Below are 19,657 nucleotides of genomic sequence, written 5' to 3' on the forward strand. Positions count from 1 at the left end.
TGTAAAACCAACTTGTCTCCAGGAAAGGAGTAACTCTGACCAACAAGCCCGGCTTGTATGAGATGGCGATGCCAGACGACGACCAGCACACGCTGAAGCTGCTGAAGGTGAAGAGTTCGGACGTCGGTGAGATGACCTTTGTGGCCACCAATGAGTTTGGAAGCGACAGCTGCAGCTTCAGCGTGGAGACGGCCGGTAGGGAAGACGCTCCTCTGTTCATCCGTCCATCTGCAGGTTTTTTAACTGAAACTCTGTCCACAGCTCCGCCAACATTCGAGACGATCATGGAAGACCTGGACGTCTGTTCCGGGGAGACGCCTCGCTTTGCTGTGGTCGTGGAGGGCAAACCTGTCCCTGACATCCTCTGGTTCAAGGTGCTAATTCCAAGTTATTCATGGAAACTTTCCCTTCAGGGGATTTCTCATAGTGTAAGGCAGGAAAGCTAAAATATCTAGCCACGATGCTGCTGGATGTGCTGCTGGTTGGTGTTTGCAAAGCAGCCAAGTCAGGAGCACCGTTTGGTCTCCTTGGTGCTGATAGGCTGAGCACCAACGAGCAAAAATAAGGAAAACTGTAGATGTTAGCTTCTGCTGTAGCGCTTGGACGGTTTCCATATTAATGTACATTAGGATATATTTGTTAAAATTAGCAATATTTAAGTCTCAAATATTTGTGGATTTCAGCTATTTGTGAGCATTTCTGTTCCACTTTATAATGTAATTATTTATTTATTTGGAAAACATACAAACCTTGATTGTGGTTTAAATTGAGTGGTGGTAGCATCATGATTTTTAGTGATTTATACACTGATTTATAACCATTTATGGATCAAAACTTTCAAAATGACACCAGAGAATCATAAACAAGCAACTGAGAGCAGATCCTGAAGACAAAGATTCACAAATCTGTCACTCACAGCATCCTCCACAGTCGTCGGCTCTCCCGGTAAAGATGTGCACAAAAGCCTTTAAATAAATGGTTGTTATGGAGACTTTGCTGCAGTTCTCCAACGGTGAGATGTTTTCGCCTCCGTTACCGTCCTCCTCGCTGTGCGTGGTGGAAGATAAACTTTGGTCCTCATCCAGCTTAGATTGTCTCACTTCCAGCTGGTTTAAACTTTTCGGTTATTCTTCTGTCTGCAGACGTCGACAGATTCTGTAAAGCAAGATTTTCAATTGAATATTTCGGATATGAGCCACATAAACATCTATAACTAGAAGGGAGGGTCCGCTAGTCGGTCCAGGTCGGGATTTAAACCCAGGACCTTTATTTTTTTCTTGTTTTAATGAGTTTTGCATCCTATTTTAACGGGACACTTTCCTCATTATAACGAGATATAAAACTAATTATATAAAAGATATGAAACTCTTCTATAACAGCACAAGATTTATATCTCGTTAAATGAGGAAACTTTCTTGTTATAACGAGATGCAAATCACATTAAAAGTAGAAAGTTTTGTGTTTTAATGAAATGAATTCTCGTTATGAGACGAGTTTTATATCTTCTTACTACAAGAAAGGTTCCTGTTTATCAAATATAAAATACACTCCTTTGACAAATTACGACTTGTTAAAAATCCCAAGACATGTTTCTGTGTTACTGTTGCAACCTTTTTTATTTAAGAGATAAGATATTTTGGTTTCAATGTGATATAAATCTTGTTATAAAGAACTTGTTAAAATCTTGTTAAAACAACAAAGTTTTCTCATTTAAATGAGATCCTGCTGGACCACACTTTGGACATCCTTATTATAAATCTTCTTAGCATAAGATTATCCTGCAACAAAACAATGAGCAAAATTTATGCCACTTTGGTGCCAGTAATCATCCAGATATCAGAAACGACGCCTTCCTCATTAACCAGCAGCGACCAAAACACTTTCACAGTTCCAGCTTTTCTTTGGGATTCTGATAAAACAAGAGCTTTGAACTCCAGGGGGACCTCCTGCTGTCAGAGAGCAGTCACTACACCTTCGTCTATGATGACAACGAATGCTCCCTGGTGGTCCTGAACGCGCACCCTGAGGACTCCGGCGTGTACACCTGTACGGCCCGAAACCTGGCCGGATCTGTGTCCTGCAAAGCCGAACTCACCGTTCATCAGGGTAGCGGCTCACTCATGCAGCCGTTAAATTAAATTAAGTTACTGCATGCAGTGTTTCAGCTGTCGGTTTGTTGCTGCAGCTAAGAGGAAGGAGGAACCCATTGATGATGAGGAGAGTATCCTGAGGAAGATGCGCAGACTGACCGATTACTACGATATCCACAAGGAAATTGGAAGGTAAACGAGCTTTCTTTAGAAATACTTCTGGATTTATGAGACGTTTTCAAGCTCTTATTTTCTTTCACCGCAGGGGAACGTTTTCCTACGTGAAGCAGGTGAAGCAGAAAGCCACCAAAATGGAGTACGCCGCAAAATTCATCTCGACTCGAGCGAAAAGGAAGGCGTCGGCTCTGAGAGAGATGAGACTGCTGTCCAAGCTGGACCACGAGAGAGTCCTCTACTTCCACGACGCCTTTGAGAAGAAGAACGCAGTCGTCATCATCACAGAGATGTATCCTAAAAAAGAGGAAAAAGTTTTCACAGATTATTCAACGCGAGTCAGGCCTGCTGTGTGAAAAAGCCTTAATTCATGTTTAAAGCTGCCATGAGGAGCTGTTGGACAGATTCAACAGGAAATCCACCGTCCTGGAGTCTGACGTAAGCCCTGCGTTTAAGTAACAGATCTTAGATTTTTGCTTAGAATCAGAACCAGATTATTTTGCCCTTTAAAAACAAGAAGTTTTGCTGCTTGCATTGCAACGAGGTAAAATCTCTGCTGATGTGATTCTGCAGCATTTATACAAAATATCATCAAGCAAATTCCACCTATTTCTATGTAAGTTACAGAAATGAAAATGGCGTGTGATTCTCAAAGAGCAGCGCTGTTTGTAAGACGACGTTAGCATCTGGTAAATTCAACGTGGAAGAAGAAAAAGACAAAAAAGTGACTTTAAGAGGGAAGAAATTTAATATGGTTAAACTTATCTCCAGCTAAGTGCCTAATATTGACATTTCTCTTATCTACACATAAATAATCAAAACAGCGAATAAGATCCAGTTTTTTTGTTCAAAATGCAAAACTTGCAGTTAGAGACAAATCCAGTAGATAGGACTTCATTTGCAGACATTATTAAACATGACTCTAATAAATTAGACTTTGGTTAGAAGATATGATAGCTAGCCGCTACATATTTAGCATTGAGATGCTATATTAGGCTTGAAAAGCTTTGCTGATATGCTAACTCCTTTTAGCACAAATAAAACACAACAACAGTTTTTTTCAGCGTTCAGTCAGATTGATTTTTGAAGCAAAAGTTAATCCACGATGGGCCAGGAGAAGCAGCTTTGTCGTCCATCATTGGATGTCGCTTGTGCGTCAGATTTACGGGCGTACCAGAAACGCACAAATACAACGCTTCCGGCCAGAACTTTTGCATGTTATAAAAAATGTGATTAATTGTGCTAAAAATGTTCAAAACTAAGTAATTAATTCATCAAAATTAACGTATTAAATAGAAATATTTCCTATTTAACCTGGACTTGATGCACTTTTGTACCGACACATCAATAAAGCTACTTGCTTTGTGAATCTGATGCACAGATGGATCACAATGGGAAGAAAATTCAGCTTACACTCTTCTATTATTCTGTATTTTTCTCACTAAGTTTGTTTTGGTGCTTCTTTTGTGATCATTTTTATTCAACTCATTAATGATGGTGCAGCTTTCTTTAGAGTTTAAGAAGAAAGTCAGAACTGAATGAGCACAGAAGAAGAGACAATATCTCCACATCATGTTTTTGTTTTTAAGAAAGAACTGGTTCTGCCCACTAAGCTGACATATAAAGTATAATTATGTGATAAATAGCAGCTGTTTTTGTTCAACAGGTGCGTTCATGTGTGCGACAACTGCTGGAGGGACTGGACTACCTTCACCATCTGAACATCATCCACCTTGACATAAAGGTAGAACTAGATGGAGCGTCGCCCTTCCCACTGCTATTTCACAGATGTATTTCTTCCTTCAGACGATCATTTTGTGTGTTTGTTTTATTTCCAGCCCGATAACATCCTCATGGCGGATCTCCAAAGCGATCAGATCCGTTTATGTGATTTCGGAAACGCCGTTGAGTTCACGCCTGATGAGGCTCAGTACTGCAAATACGGCACGCCCGAATTTGTTGCACCAGAAATCGTCAACCAGACGCCTGTTTCAAAAGCCACCGACATATGGTAGACGTCCTTTAATGTAGAGCCTTTTTAATGATTGTTGGACGGTTTTAAAGAAGCCTTTGGTTTATGTTCACAGGCCTGTTGGGGTTATATCGTACCTGTGGTGAGTAAAACCTAAATTAGGTTTTAATTTTTGCGTTTCTCCTCCTGATTTTCTGTATTTATTGAATTTTCCTCTGTTGGCAGCCTGACTGGAATCTCCCCGTTTGCCGGGGAAAGCGACCGTAGCTCCGTCCTGAACATCAGGAACTACAACGTGGCTTTTGAAGAGAACATGTTTGCTGATCTTTGCCGAGAGGCGAAAGGGTTCATCATCAAGCTGCTGGTAGCGGACAGGCTGTGAGTAACTACAGTAGTAGAGGAAAATATTTGTCTCATTAGCATATGTCTGTGTCAATTCTTTTGCATTTTGTTGTATTACAACCAGTGGTGGACACTGCTAACTGAAAAGCTAGCTGCGCTGACCCTTAGTTCCGCTAAATGCTAACATGCTACACCAGCATGATTATAAACGTGTAACTAGTTTCCCAAATACCACTAAACCAAAATATAATATTACGCAAAGGAAACACATTTGAAACTGTGAAACATTGCATTTGCTCATAACTTTGTGTAATTTATTTCTAGGAGACCCGATACTCAGGAGTGTCTTCGACATCCGTGGTTCAAGGTGAGAAAAAGTCAATGATCCATCCTTTGAGTTCCACATGACATTATGAAGATGGCCTTCCTAAATAATTACTTTCGAATACTGTCAATGCCATATGCAGATACTAAGCAAGGGGAAGGCCATCAGTACAGAAGGTCTGAAGAAGTTTGCTGCTCGCAGGAAATGGCAGGTAAAGAAGGTTATCTCCAATTCTTATGATGAATTTCCTGCAGACATTGATTTGTAGTTGTAACATTTTGTTGCTTATTTTTTAGCGTTCCATAATTGGCTATAAATCAAAAATGGTCATGAGATCTATACCAGAGTTGCTGAACGATTCCTCAAGCCACACCTCGATTGCCGTCCAGAGGCACCAGAAAGAAGGCTCACCCCTGCCATCTTCATCGTCTGATTCAGACGAAGACATTGATGAACTTCCTTTTATTCCAATGCCACTCAACATGGATTTCTCTGGATCAAGAATGTCACTGAATGACATTCAGACCAATGAGCAGGAATCAGGAAAGGAGAATGGAACAAGTTTATCTTCCCAAGGTCTGGAGGCCATGGAGTTTGACTCTCAGGAGCAGGAAACGATAAGAGGCGAGGCCAGGGGGAAAGGCTGTCTTCGGAAACGATCATCGGAAGACAACGACAAGGGTTTCTCAGAGGAATCACCTCTGAGTGAACTGATCCAAAAGTCAGAACAATCCAGAAAACCCCTTAGAAGAGGATCAAGCATGGAGTCTGACAAGGTGGAAGGAGGCCGGAAAAGAGGGGAACTACGGCGTGGTGGTTCGGCCGACAGTGCTTTGCTGCTTCGGATTACACCTGAGGAAGGAGCGGGAGAAGAAAACCCTGAGGAAGGACGGAGAGTCCTAAAGAAAGCTGTCTCCATGGAAATACCGAGGAGGAGCACCAGCCCTGGAACCACAAAGATGAGTCAGGAAGACTATGCTCTAAAACTGGAGCTAATGAGGCAGCGACTGCTTCGTGGTGGTTCTGTAGACAACAAGATGAGTGGCCTGAGAGGACCTCTTTTAGAAACATTAGGGATGGGAGACGAAAAGCGAGCAATACCTTCAGATCGCTACTCTCGCACTACTCGTCTGGGCCCACCTCCACTTACCAGGGCTGCATCCAGTGACTTTCCAAGGGACGAGGTGCCTAAACCTAAAGTTCTACGTAAAAGCACTTCTTTCAGTCAAGGGGATTCAGAACCTATAGCTTTACATCGACGATCAGGAGCACCTTTGGAGATTCCTGTCGCACAAGTAGAAGAAAGGCGGCTTAAAGAAGCAATTTCCATGTCAGCTCTAACAGAGCAAACCAAGCTAGACTCCCGTCCAGAGACTCCCAGGGAATCTTCCCCAAAACCACCGACTCCAGAGCCAGTTGTGCAAGAAAATCAATCCAAAACAGAGAGTCAGGATTCACTGATGGAGAAAGAGGTTCGAACAGATGAGACTGTGAGTGAAAAGATGGATGGACTGACTGCAGATAGTAATTTTGATGAAAGATCTAGCACAAGTGGATTCTCAGAGAAGGACATGAGTATTTCAGAGGAACCATTGACTGAAGGAGATAACTTGGGTCAGAGTATCCACTCACCTTCTGATATGGCCCAAAGCTCTTTAGCAGAAGAGAAAATGCAAGAGGAGAAAGAGAGCGAAAAGGTGTACGAAGAAAAACAAGAGTTGGTAAAAGAAGACAATGAAAGAGTTGACTATGCAGTTGAGTCAAAAGCTAAAGAACATGCAGACGAGAAGACAAGTACTCCAATAACATCTTCTGAGATGATCATAAGCACAAGTTCGGTTATGGTGAAACCAACCCAAGAACCTTATCAGCCCCCAGGCGCTGTTACTTCAACATATATAACACCCTCACCTCCTACCCGAGTTGTTCTTCCAGATGGAAGAGTGTCAGCTTACGCCAGCATAATGCAGACCATCATGGTGCCTTCAGTTCAGCCTCTGAACGAGGTGCCCCTTTCCCCTTCCACTCCAGTTGTTGTTCCAGCCAATACTGGCACATCATCCGACTTACTCAGTTCACCAAAGCCAATCATGTCAACCACCGAGCACCCTGCAGTCTACGCTAGAGTCGCATCGCCAGAAATGATCACAAAAGAACCCAGTCCGCCGAAGACCTATTCACAAACGTCACCCCAGCAAGGGGTCTCAGCCGGAGCTGATTTAGAAGATATGACCTCTGAAGAGGTTTTTGAGGCCCGCTTCAAAAAACGTGAATCTTCCCTCACAAGGAGTCTGAAGTTTCTCTCAAGATCAAAGAATGAAGACAGTACACCGGCCATCCAGGCAACATCAGACACATCTGAAGAGATATACAGACCTGGGCCGATTGGCGCTCCCTTACAGTTAGCCTCAAGAAGACTTGAGGAAAAGTCCAAGTCGGTCCAAGACCTTCGTGAAGCTCAAAAGGATCAAGGGTTCATGAGGAGACTCTCTATGCGCTTGAAGAGAACTCCATCGACAGAGCGCACAGATGAAGTATCGAAAGACGACGACTCAGCAGGTTTAAGACAAAGGCTGTCTTGGAGTCTTGGCAGACGAGGTTCTCAGGAAAAGAAAGAGGTAGAGATGACCAAGATGGATGGAGATAGTGATAAGCCAGTGGATGAAAAGGAGCTGAAGAAACCTAATGAATCACCAGTGTTGGCGATGCGCAGAAAGATTGAATCAACCGTGGCAGGGATCTCCACAAGAATTCGAAGTTACTCAGAAGAGAGACGAGCCTCAGAAGACAAGGAAACAAAACGAGCACCAATTCTTTCTATGCTTCGTCGATCAACATCAGAGAGTCGAGCTATGAAGCCTATCATTGTTCCTCAGAACCAACTGGCGTCTCAGGCCACTAATGGTGCCTCATCCGAGTCTCTTGACTCGATGTCCAGCCTAAAGTCAGACACATCCAAGGGTATGGTGTTGTCTTGACGTATTTATTATATAAAAAAAAGTCAATTACAGCTAATGTATGGTTTTATTTTTTGTATTACAGGCATTGAAGTTGAGCGGAGATCCAGATGGGATCGATGGGGCTTGACAAGAGGCAAACGAGACAAAACAGTATCACAGCCTGACTTACCAACGGCCATCTCCAGAGACAGCAGTTCCTTACGTTCACGGCAGTACTCCAAATTAGCTTCAGGTAAGATGGTGCTGCTGTGTCTTCAAATCAAAACGTTTCCTCTCCTCAAAGTTTAGTGGCTATTTTTCTCCTAGGTTGGTCTTTAATGTGTCTCAATAGACTGAACCACAACGGTTACTGCTAGCATGTTACATCACATTCAAGGTTATATTTAAAAGTGATCTATTATGCTTCCTTTAACAGGTTTATGGGCTATACGAAACATGTTCATTAAATATTTTGCACAAAATAATTTTTAATACAGAGATTTTAGCTGTTTTTTGGCATCTCATCACTTTAAATCCTAATAATCTGCTGCTTGCCACGCCCCCCCACTCGTCATTTACACTCGTACTTGAAAATGGCAAAAAACAGATGCGTAATTATACAAACGTACATCTTTGAAAAGCAGAAGTGGAGTTGTCTGCACAACCAACAAGAATGCAGGAAGTGTTTTCTGGATGGTAAATCATCAACAAAACACTTGTTTTTTCTAGCAGCCATTGTACAGCGCATGCAGTGGTAAAACCAGCAGACCAAATGTGCTGGAGCTTTTCTTCGGTTGCTAGGTGACAAGTGGAACTTGGCTGGGGTTGCTAGGTAGCAGCACTGTTCTTGATAGGTCTATTTTAGTTCCTAACCTGCAAGGAATCAACCAGAGACACAAATTACTTTTCTGCAGAAGAGGAGAGCTGAGCCAGACGCGGAGAACCGCCGTCAAACACTGTCTGGGATCAACTCTGCCAGATCTTTTGTCTGCACTGCTCTTTTATTAGAAAAAGGAGGTTGGGCTTTTTCACGTAGTCACACAAAGAATTGACCAATGACCTTTACTACAGGATGTTCTGGAACCTTCTGTGGACATGCCCTTACAAGGGTACGAGGCTGACCGCAACCAATCAGTTTCACAGAAAGCTGTTAACACAGAAATGTGTAAACGTTTTTAGCCTCCAGGCAAACATCCTAAAAATAGTTAATAGTGTGTCACGGAAGAAAATAAGTCAAGGAAACAACACACAAAATAATAATATGAAAACATAACCTTTCAAATAAACTCACAAGTAAATGAACTTAGATAATTTTTCTAACATTTTTCATTGAATGTAACTCAACAATCTGGAGGTTTTTTGAAACGGCTCATTTTCTACATACTAAAAACCTATTAACTTATTGCCAAGAAGCAGCAAATGTACTTTATAAAGTACTTTTGCTGGTTTTTGAAGTAGTTGAAACCCAAATGGAAGTATAAAAACTTGCAAAAAGTAAAATTTGCATAATAGGTCCTCTTTAATGGCGGTTTCCTTCATTCTGGGCCAGATTTTCCTCCTGTGTTCCATATCAAGCTCAGAGATCATGTCCTCCTGGAGGGTGACCCAGTAACCCTTAGCTGTCTGCCAGCTGGAAGCCCCCATCCACACATCGCCTGGGTAAAAGGTAAGGCTACATATATACACTGAAATGTTTTTATATATTTGTGATATATTTAACATTTTCCTCCTCAGACAAGAAGCCTTTAGAAATTGATGCTAGAATGAACATGATTTCCTGCCCTGATGGCCGACAGCTGCTAATGATCATGCAAACCACCAAAAAAGATGCTGGGGTGTATGAGTGTGTTGCTACGAACCCCCTGGCCGCCGTGTCCAGCTCTTGCACTATATCCCTCGCTCGTAAGAAATACTAAACATTATAGTTGGAATACTGATATTTGATCTAATAAGAATATATGTATATATAATACATTGCATGTCTTACAGGCTTGCCTAATCGTCCTGGGACCCCAGAGATTCCTCAGAAATATAACAACACAGTGTTAGTGGTGTGGCGACCCTCGGACACAATGGCCCCCTGCACTTACTCTCTGGAGAGGAGAGCAAAAGGTTCTCTGACCCACATGATCCACTGTTTAAGTTCTTATTTTTATGGATAGATACAACAGTTTCTAACTTTTATGAAGTTTATTCAATCTAGAAAGAACAAATACAGTCACTATGATTGTTATCCTGGAACAATATATGGAAAACATACTGGAGGCTTAAATTACTTATTTTCCGACTTCTGGTAGCATCTAGCTGTGCTGCAGTGTTACTGTTATATTGATACAAACAACTCCATTTTCATTAATTATGGTACCAAAATATATGCTTGGACTATTTTAGAGTTATTTAAATAGTCCCTTGCCTCCTTGTTTCAGGTGAAAGCAACTGGCTGATAGTTGCAACCGGAGTGGCAGACTGTTACTACAATGTGACTGACCTGCCAGCAGGGGGCTCCTTCAGGTTCAGAGTGGCTTGTGTCAACAAAGCCGGTCAGGGCCCCTACAGCAACCTGTCAGAGGTTGTGACTCTGGATCCCACTGGTACGTTGCCTTATCGGTGTCTCTTATTACCCTGATTTATGGAAATGTTTTTACTTTTATAAGATTGAATGTGTTTCTTTACAAAGTCACAGTCTACATTGTAAATTGTCTTCATTAGAACCAGCCAAGTCCAGTTCCTCTGTGGTGGTGAAGACCGTTCCCGCCACAAGTCCAGCGCCCCCTGTGGTCATGATGTCGTCCATGAAAGTGCCTCCCATTAAACCAGCTCCCAGTAAATCCACTACTGTGACCACAGTCCCAACTCCTGCATCTTCAGTGGCTAAATCTCCGTCTCCTGTAGCCATTAAGCCAGCTGTTGGCCATCCTGCAGGAACTGAACCCACCTCAGCTGACCAAGCGCCAGTCACACCCCCGAAAGCCAAGACCTCCATCAGCATCAGCGTCAGCAAACCTCAGGCGAAGCTGACGCCTCCGCCTGTTGTTCCACCCAAACCCCAGAGTCCTGTTCTTGCATTCCCTTCAACGATTAACAAGCCACCTTCTCCGGTACCAACGTCTGCTCCTCCAATCGGGAAGCCGATTTCCTCTGTGCCAATGTATGTTCCCGCAGCAACAGCTCGTTCTACGCCGCCTTCTCAAGTTGCTTCCACTCCAGCGACGACAGCGCCCTCCATCACTCCGCTCGCACTTTCCCCTCCCGTTGTGATAGTGCAGAGCCTGACGCCGGTTCTGCAGGGAGGGGACAGTCGCGGTACTCCAAGTGGACGGATCACCCCGTCTGGACGCCTCACACCGTCTGGACGCAGGACGCCGCTGGGCAAGGCTGGGGAGGGATCTTTACGCCAGGGCGTTCCGCAGAAACCTTACACCTTCATGGACGAGAAAGCAAGGTGAGGTAGCCGACATTATCAAGCACTTTTGGCTCCTTCTTGTTTAAATAACGGTATTCTAGGAGTGGGAATCGTTTACCAACCCACAATTCGATCCAAAATTGATTTTTGCACTGTAAAAACAAAAACTTTTCCAAATATTTTTGGTCCAGTTTCTAGTGGAAATATCTTAATACACTTAAACAAAATAAAACTAACTTACAAGTAACTTTTCAGTAAGATTTAGAGACTTGTTTTTAGTCAATAATTCCTTAATATTGATGAAAAATGATCTGTTATTTGTTTAAAGTCCCCGTTAGTTGTACAGTAGTAGAGACTATTCTTCCTTTACAAACATTACAAAAAAAGATATAATAAAATACCAAAGACAGCTGATCAAAACTAAATTAAAAATGGAGATAAATAAAACAAACAATAACAGACTTAATTCAATTCAATATGAATTCATTCTCTATTATAATTTTTTTAAGGTTCTTTTTAAAATTGACATTATCAGACATTAATGTAATAAGGCAACATATTCCAAAAAGATTCATTATAAAGTCTCTTAAAAAATGTCTAGTTGAGACCAAAACACCAGACTGAAGACTTTTATCATCCAGTTTATAATAGAAAGAGAGAAATGATAAATAATGCAAGCAGAAACGATTGGGTTTGTTTTAATTTTTCCTGCTGTTGATTGATTTATTGCTTATTGCATCAGGCACCAAACGAAACGATTAAAATCCAGTTTTGGACCAAAGTACCTCCCCAGTGTGAACACGTGCTGATGTTTCCTTCCCCCTCAGAGGCCGGTTCGGTGTGATCCGCGAGTGTCGTGAGAACGCCACAGGAAACCTCTTCATGGCGAAGATCGTTCCCTACGAGGCGGACACCAAGCAGGCGGTGCTGCAGGAGTACGACATCCTCAAATCCCTCCACCACGACAGGATCATGGCGCTGCACGAGGCCTACGTCACGCCGCGCTACCTGGTGCTCATCTCTGAGTACTGCAGCGGGAGGGAGTTGCTCTACAGCCTCATAGAAAGGTCCAGAACCGAATCCTGATCAAGCCTGACGTTTCCTAAAACACAGGGGTCAAACTCGAGGCCCACGGGCCGAATCCGGCCCATCACAACTATTTATGCGGCCCTCGAGACTCTAGAGCAGGGTGTCAAAACTTTTTATCACGTGGGCCACAAAAAAAAAGAACAAAAACTAAAATCAAGACAAATAAAGTAGTAAAATGCTTTTGTTTTCTGTAGAAAAGGAAAGTTGTTCATTGTAGATCATAAACATAGGTAGGATTTTTCAGGTTTGCTATATTTAAAGAAGGCAACTTGTTTTCAAATTTTTTTGAGCGTTATACAACAAATGGGTTCTCATTATAAGAACAGAATTTAGCACCACTTTCTTTTAAACTGCTTGCTATATTTAGCCAAATTCAGTAAATTAAATAAAAGTTAATTTTGGTGCATAAAGTCAGTAAAAATCTCTGGATAAATGTGGTTCTGCTTATTAAAAAGATTGGTTATTTTGTTGTACCTAACTTTTTCCATTATGAGAAAATGATGTTGGTAATAATTTCATCCCAATTTAAAAATAAAAATCTATTTGGACAAGCCAAATTTCTATTATTCTCAAACTGGCTTTGGGGGCCGCACAAACTCAGTCCAAGGGCCACAAATGGCCCTCAGGCCACACTTTGGACGCCCCTGCTTCAGAGGATCATAAAATCAAATCAGTTTCTTGCATTGTGTCAAATTACAGTGTTAAATAATTAAATTTAAGACATACTGATCATATGTGGAGAAAGCTATAACTCTAACAGTTTTATCAAAACATTTGGTCATAAACCTGGGAGATATTTAAGATCTGAAATATAAGAGTGAGTTTGACACCACTGTTGGGAGTGATGGGACGAAACGTTCTCTGGTTCCCTCCAGGTTCCGTTACTCTGAGGATGACGTGGTGACGTACATCGTGCAGATCCTCCAGGGTCTGGACTACCTCCACGCGCGCCGCATTCTGCACCTGGACATCAAGCCGGAGAACATCATAGTGACGCACATGAACCTTATCAAGATCATCGACTTCGGCAGCGCTCAGACGTACAACCCTCTGTTCCTCAAGCAGTTCAGCCCTCCGATTGGAACGCTGCAGTACATGTGTAAGAGGAAACTTTACACTTTCTTGACATATCTTGAGTTACTATTTTCAGACTGACTTTAGATTTAGATAAAAGGAAGAGATTTTTACCTTGGATCATTTGTTGGTCTTTCCATGTTTAGGTTTTACACTTTAGCCACAAGAAAGAAACAAAGAAGGAGTTGAATTAGGGATGCAAATTATTAATTGAGTTATTCCAAAGTTGATCGATCTTGTGCTTTATTTCTTCCGTTTTTCAGTCATCACATCCGCAGCATCACTTCATGGCAAATCAGTAATGTTTAATTGATAAAATTGACGTGAAACTTAAATTAGTTTTTTTAAGTGTTTATATTTCTAAACAAAACTGCATATAGTGCATTTTGTATGAAACTGTTTAAACCCTTTTTCTTTCTCGTTCTGGAATTGGCCGCCATCTTTATTTCTGTATCATCTGGCTCAGCTTAAGATGGCCAACGGCACCCTCTACTGGATGATGGCCAAACTACAAGACGAAAAGAAAGTCTAAGCGGACGTCATTAGTTAATTGATTGGAACTAATTTTAATAATAAACCATTAATCAAGAATCAAAATTGAGATCTTTGAAATACCTTCAGAAAACCATTAAGACAATAAAACAAACTTTAAAACTGTCTCCTGGATGAAAAGTATGAATAAAGAAGAGGTGGCTTATGAAATATTAAAAATAATAAAACAAAGCCGGTGTAAGACCAGATTGCGAATCACAAATTAACTTCCTTAGAGTTTGTTGCTATTTTATGAAACTGTGTTTTTCAAAGAGAGGGCCGCAGCTCTCAGCGTTGCCACCAGGAGGTGCCAGAGGGACCCCAGCTTTATGAAAAATGCAAAAAAATAATATATGAATTTTTAATCCCATTTTTTTAGCATAAAATGTAATTTGTTTTTCAACATTATTATAAGATATAAACCATTAAAATTAATCAAGCTGCCTTGCTCCTTAAGCTAGCACAGTTAGCTTAGAAAGCTTGAAAAGTTAAAGTTCTGACAAAACAAGGCCTAAAGGACAAAAGATTGCTGCAAAAACAAAAACAAAGATCGGGTGGCTAACTAAAATCAGAAGGTATGACGCAGCATTACTGCTGAGCAAAGGTAATGATTATTGAATAATGAATAAGAGTGAGAAAAAACATTCTAAACAGGTACAATTACTAAGAATAAAAGCAGTTTGTTTCATAGTAGTTTTTAGGTGATTTGAATCGGTTTATTTTTATTTCTGCTCCCTCAGCTCCGGAGATGTTGAAGGGAGACGTTGTGGGTCCTCCGGCTGACATCTGGAGCGTGGGTGTGTTGACTTTCATCATGTAAGTAACAATTTCACAGCTTCCTCCTGACAAACCGTGTTTATACAGAAATGCATTCCTCACATGCAAAGCAGTATTATGATTAAAGACTTTGTTCACACAGCAGGTCATGATACTCAATGGATTGATCTTGGTGTTCCAGGTTGAGTGGCAGGTCGCCTTTCATGGAAAATGATCCTCAGGAGACTGAAGCCAAGATCCTGGCCGCCAAGTTTGACCTCTCTAAACTCTACCAGAATGTGTCCCAAAGTGCCTCCTTGTTCCTGAAAAAGATCCTCTGTAGCTACCCCTGGTAAGAGGAATGCTATATTAGCTAGCTCAGAAAGCTAACCCCGTGAATTTTTACACGTTATTTCTTCACCAGGGCCCGTCCGTCCATCAAGGACTGCTTCAGTAACTCCTGGCTTCAAGATGCCTACCTGATGCGGCTCCGCAGGCAGACGCTCACCTTTACAACCACGCGTCTCAAGGAGTTCCTGGCCGACCAGCAGCGGCGGCGGCAGGAGGTCGCCACCAAGCACAAGGTCCTACTGCGGTCCTACTCAAGTTCGCCACAAACGCCCACCAGCCCCAACGCGCCGACTGTGCCCGTGTCAGCCTCCACCCCTGTGACTCAGTGAAAACAGGCTTCCAAATATCCGCTGGCAGGACGCGCCGTTCCACACACCACTTCCTGGTTCCCAACAGGAAGCTGAGAAACTTCCTTCACCGCTAAGGGAACTCTGGGTAAAGCTGAAGGAAGCGGTATGAACATCGTCATACAGAAGAGGAGGACGCTGTCTTCAAACTATACCTCAAAGTTTGCAACTTTTACATTTGTTTTGAATTTAATCCTTCTTTTCGTACCACTAAGTTTACGATAATGAGAGAAACATGTTACAGGAGCCTAATGCGGAAGGCTTAACGATGTAATTAGTCGATGTAAATAAAACGCTCTCCTCCAAATTGAGGAAGACTTATCCTTCAACAAAATCCATATTTAGATTTGGGCTGGGCAATATGGCTGAAAAACATATCACAATACAGGCGTTTCATATCTGTCAATATTGATAATTATTGATTAGTTTTTTATTTTAAATACTGCCAAACTGGTGGCCTGACCTTTCTGGTTTATCCAGTTTCCAGTTTCTGCTCCGTTTTTTATTTCTAAGCAGTTATTAGACACGGTGGGGGAACTTCAAACTGCTGCTGGCTTAGTTACCCAGCAGGCTCTTGCTAGGTAACCGACGTTGGTTGCTAGGTAACTGACCTTGAAACCGCACCCAGCAGGTTGTTACTAAGCAACTAGAGAGATAGTGAGTTGATGAGTTAGTTGATTCCACCAGCTTTGTTTAGCTAGTCTGGAGAGGTTGAACAGCTAAAGTCTTTCCTCTGCCTACATCCCCCAGAATGCCGTGCGATTCTGGATCAGATTTCAGTGAAATTACTGGACATTCTATCTATTGATATTGATCACATGCATACTGCAATATATAATGTTATTGATTTATTGTCCAGCCCTAATTTAGGTCAAGAAATGAAGACAGTTTAGTTTATGTTTTGCCTGCTTCTGTTTCCCAGATTAACAGCGGAGTGGTTAACGCTGTTCTCGAACGTCTCAGCTGTGCTACACGTGCACCGATGTCGCTGTAGCATCTCAGTGAAGGTCAGGAATGTAGCATTTCAAGAATTAACTACTTCCCGTTTTGATTTTTTCGTTTAATGTCTTCAGTTCAGAAGTCACATCAATGGCTTCCATACAAGGGCTACAAGTAAAGAATCTGAACATCTGCTGATCATAAACAGGAAAAAAGCGACGACTGTCTAACTTTTTTAAATGTTGTGATACGGTTACTATCTTCACTCTTCCATATAAAACTAATTTTCTTCCAGCAGGGATGTTAACAGCAGAAGTGTTTCTCTAACAGCAGGTACGGAGGATAGCAACCTTTAGCATACAACTAAAAAACGACAGCACATTTCTACACAAATATTAGCATATTAATTTTCAGTCTCAATCATGTCTAGCTATTAGTTAGTGAATCCTAAGGTCTTAAACAACAACACTATGAACTAATTTAGTATTCAGAACAGTAAATAACTGCCTGAAGTTCTCATATTGGAAAAAAAGGTTTCTAAACTGCTACTTTTCTAACTTCCTGTCACACCTAGCTATGCTGCAGTACTAATACTTGGAACATAATAAGCTAATACTTAGAAAATAAACAGTCCTGAAAGTTTTTGCTTTCTTTGAAGCAAAGGCTCATACGAGTTTTTAAATGCTAGTTCTTTAGCTTTATGTAGCAGCTAGCTACAGTGCAGTTACAACATGACAGTTAGATTCAGTCAAACTTTGAAAAAAAATTCTGTCCTTTCTATTTTTACAAGTTAGAATTATTAGAGATCATCAGTAATGAGGCCAGGCTAGCAGCACTGCAATGCTAGCACTCAATCTCCTACTTTTCAAACTTCTGGAGGTCAATAGCTGTGCCGTTGTGCTAACATCAGCTTGAAGAATCAAGAAGAAAGTCAGTTTGTTATATTATTCCCTTAATGTGTCACACCAATTAGCATTTTTGTTAGCATTATTCCCCATGAAACAAAAAACATTTTCTTCCCTCACAGTTTTCTGCTGTTCAGTTGCTGAAATCTACTGAACAGTAGCTCAGTAGTTAGCTAGCTAGGGGGTTAGCTAACTGTTTCCCATTCTAAAACCTACAGGGCTTACAAAGAAAGCTAGCCACCTGTTCACCCAGTTCACCCAAACACTTCCAGTCAGATAAGTGTGACGTATTTAATCCAGAGGTAATTGCACTTTTTTTAAAGCTAAATATAGTTTTTACTATATGCTTTTCTCAAACAGACTCCAGCTAACTGTTAATTTGAGTAGGACTAAAGAAATAAAGTAAATGAATAACTGGATTAGAGTTCTCACAGTGAGTTGCAGAGTGTTCAAGAATTTAATCTGAATTACTTTATAAATCTCTAAATACCCCTAAAGAGCAGCAGCTAGCATGTAAAGGTTAGGAAAGTTATTGCTTTAGCTAATGCTTTTTTTTTTTTAGCTAATGCTGTTTTTGTCATTTTCTTTTTGTACAGTATTGTTTCTGAAAGGCACAAATCTTTTGGCATTGCTAATTATTTACAACACACTGTAAACTGTAGACTGAATGTCAAAATCAGATACTCAAACATGCTCAGTTTCAGCACATTGACATTTACAGATTCTAGTCATTTAATCGTAAATGAACAGTTCGGCTGGTTTAGTTTCATGTACAGTGAACCAGGTTCAGCCTATTCAGTATTTGTGGGAAAATTTGATAATTTACATTTTTTTCCATAAAGTAATGCAACTTGAGAAGCTATTGGCTATTTTTACAAAGCAGCCAATCTGGAAGTGCCATTTTCTTTCCTTGGCACTGATTGGCTGTAACCCCAAGACAGGAAATAAGGAAGACTGTGAATGTTAGCTCGTTCCCACTGTGTGTATTAATTAATAATAAAGTATGTTTTGTGTTTGAACTATTAAAATAGGCAGGTTTTTTAAAGTTATTGCAGATTTTAACTGTTGGCTCTGGTCAGTCGCCTCCACAGGGTTCACTGTATCTTTACTTTCTATCTGGTCACGTTTGATTTTAAAAGCAGCATACATAATATTTTTATATGGAAGCACATTTTAAAGTAACTTAAGGAAAATAACTATCATTTCAAGAAGTCACCAGTTATATATTTATATGTTTACAAACTGACAAATGCTGCTGATTTTTCTGTGAAATCTTTTCACAGGTTTATTTATTCTGTTTGGTTTGGCCGACTGATTCCGCCCCTCTTCTATATTTGCATTGCAGTCATTTTTCTATGCAGAAAACTTCAACCTGAATGAAAACATGGGCATGCAAGTGCAAAAAAGTGTTGTGCAGTATGAGAACCCAATTCCTCGATGACTAAATGAAGTGACAGGGTTTCGCCACGTTTTGTAGAATAATCAGAAGATATTTTGTTGCAGTGCCTCGTGATGAAGTTTAGACTCAGAGGGTAAAAATAATGTAGTTTAAAGGATGACTTGTTTATTTTTAATGTGAGCGCTTTGTGTGTGTGCGTGTGTGTGTTTTGGCTAAAATTGTTAATTTCTTGAGCGACTGTGTTTGTCACTATGGCTTCAGCTTTTTATTTGTGAAATGGCTTGACAAGTGTTACTGTTATGAAAAATAAAGGAAACAATTAAATATAAGAATTCGTGGTGGCATTTTGTTTGGGTAAATGCTGTGCTAAGCGCTGCACACTACATGACACAATAAAATGATCAGAACTTCTTCTCAAATTGATCTGAAAGATATTTCCATATAAACACCAGGATATTAAAAACTCACAGCTAAAACAAACATAGTCATATCAGGGAGGAGCTTCAATGTGCAGCATTTTTTGCTATAACCTGATAATCTACACACATACAGTGGTGTATTAGGGCTGCTGTAGATAGATAAAAAGCTTTAATTTTGTGCCAAAATACTCAATAATTTGGAGATTAATCTAAAATGTTTTCTAGGGAAAAAACATGAAAATTTCTGAGTTTCAAAAGCCTGAAGTTTTTGACTTGTGAAAGTCAGAAAATTTCAAAAAGTAAAGCATTTTTTGACCTGAGATTTATAAGTTTTTTTCTAGAAAATTTGTGACTAATCAGAAATTTTCTAGAGAAAACTTGCAAATGTCAAAAATTGAAAGTGTGCGAGAATAAACTAAGAAAATAATAGATAAATCTCAGAAATGTCTATAGTTCATTCTTGCACATTTTCGACTTGAAACTCAGAAATCTTTTAGAAAAAACTTCTGTAAAAAAAAAATCTGTATTATTTCTTGCAATTTTACACTTGAAACTCAGAAATGTCCACATTTTCTGGAAAATTCCTGAGATTAATCTTAACA

The 19,657-nt window shown here is 40.7% G+C and overlaps 1 protein-coding gene and 1 long non-coding RNA gene across 5 annotated transcripts in view; one reads left to right on the forward strand and one right to left on the reverse strand.

Moving 5' to 3' along the window:
• The window catches only part of LOC102237512 (striated muscle-specific serine/threonine-protein kinase-like), a 39,699-nt gene extending 20,734 nt beyond the window's left edge, over nucleotides 1–18,965 (forward strand). For all 3 annotated transcript variants that reach the window (XM_023337142.1, XM_023337143.1, XM_023337140.1), the window contains 24 exons: nucleotides 23–195; nucleotides 262–374; nucleotides 1,938–2,106; nucleotides 2,186–2,282; nucleotides 2,356–2,556; nucleotides 2,645–2,702; nucleotides 3,931–4,008; nucleotides 4,103–4,275; nucleotides 4,352–4,378; nucleotides 4,462–4,614; nucleotides 4,903–4,945; nucleotides 5,046–5,114; nucleotides 5,200–7,864; nucleotides 7,946–8,095; nucleotides 9,392–9,508; nucleotides 9,577–9,744; nucleotides 9,832–9,954; nucleotides 10,269–10,433; nucleotides 10,552–11,284; nucleotides 12,073–12,312; nucleotides 13,210–13,433; nucleotides 14,680–14,755; nucleotides 14,898–15,047; nucleotides 15,120–18,965. In XM_023337142.1, the coding sequence (XP_023192910.1) occupies nucleotides 23–195; nucleotides 262–374; nucleotides 1,938–2,106; nucleotides 2,186–2,282; nucleotides 2,356–2,556; nucleotides 2,645–2,702; nucleotides 3,931–4,008; nucleotides 4,103–4,275; nucleotides 4,352–4,378; nucleotides 4,462–4,614; nucleotides 4,903–4,945; nucleotides 5,046–5,114; nucleotides 5,200–7,864; nucleotides 7,946–8,095; nucleotides 9,392–9,508; nucleotides 9,577–9,744; nucleotides 9,832–9,954; nucleotides 10,269–10,433; nucleotides 10,552–11,284; nucleotides 12,073–12,312; nucleotides 13,210–13,433; nucleotides 14,680–14,755; nucleotides 14,898–15,047; nucleotides 15,120–15,375 (6,421 nt within the window). In that variant the 3' untranslated portion in view covers nucleotides 15,376–18,965. The remainder of the gene's footprint in view (nucleotides 1–22; nucleotides 196–261; nucleotides 375–1,937; nucleotides 2,107–2,185; nucleotides 2,283–2,355; nucleotides 2,557–2,644; nucleotides 2,703–3,930; nucleotides 4,009–4,102; nucleotides 4,276–4,351; nucleotides 4,379–4,461; nucleotides 4,615–4,902; nucleotides 4,946–5,045; nucleotides 5,115–5,199; nucleotides 7,865–7,945; nucleotides 8,096–9,391; nucleotides 9,509–9,576; nucleotides 9,745–9,831; nucleotides 9,955–10,268; nucleotides 10,434–10,551; nucleotides 11,285–12,072; nucleotides 12,313–13,209; nucleotides 13,434–14,679; nucleotides 14,756–14,897; nucleotides 15,048–15,119) is intronic.
• On the reverse strand, nucleotides 11,175–15,290 carry LOC111609324. Of its 2 annotated transcripts, none has more exons than XR_002753070.1 (4): nucleotides 15,204–15,290; nucleotides 12,254–13,297; nucleotides 12,031–12,172; nucleotides 11,175–11,263 (listed from the first exon to the last, which is right to left on the reverse strand). It is a non-coding gene; the product is annotated as an uncharacterized LOC111609324 (long non-coding RNA). The 2 variants fall into 2 exon arrangements; XR_002753069.1 differs by having other exon boundaries at nucleotides 15,175–15,262.
• Nucleotides 18,966–19,657: the final 692 nt, after the last annotated feature.

Source organism: Xiphophorus maculatus, chromosome 7 (genome assembly GCF_002775205.1).
Source record: "Xiphophorus maculatus strain JP 163 A chromosome 7, X_maculatus-5.0-male, whole genome shotgun sequence".
Taxonomy (NCBI): domain Eukaryota; kingdom Metazoa; phylum Chordata; class Actinopteri; order Cyprinodontiformes; family Poeciliidae; genus Xiphophorus; species Xiphophorus maculatus.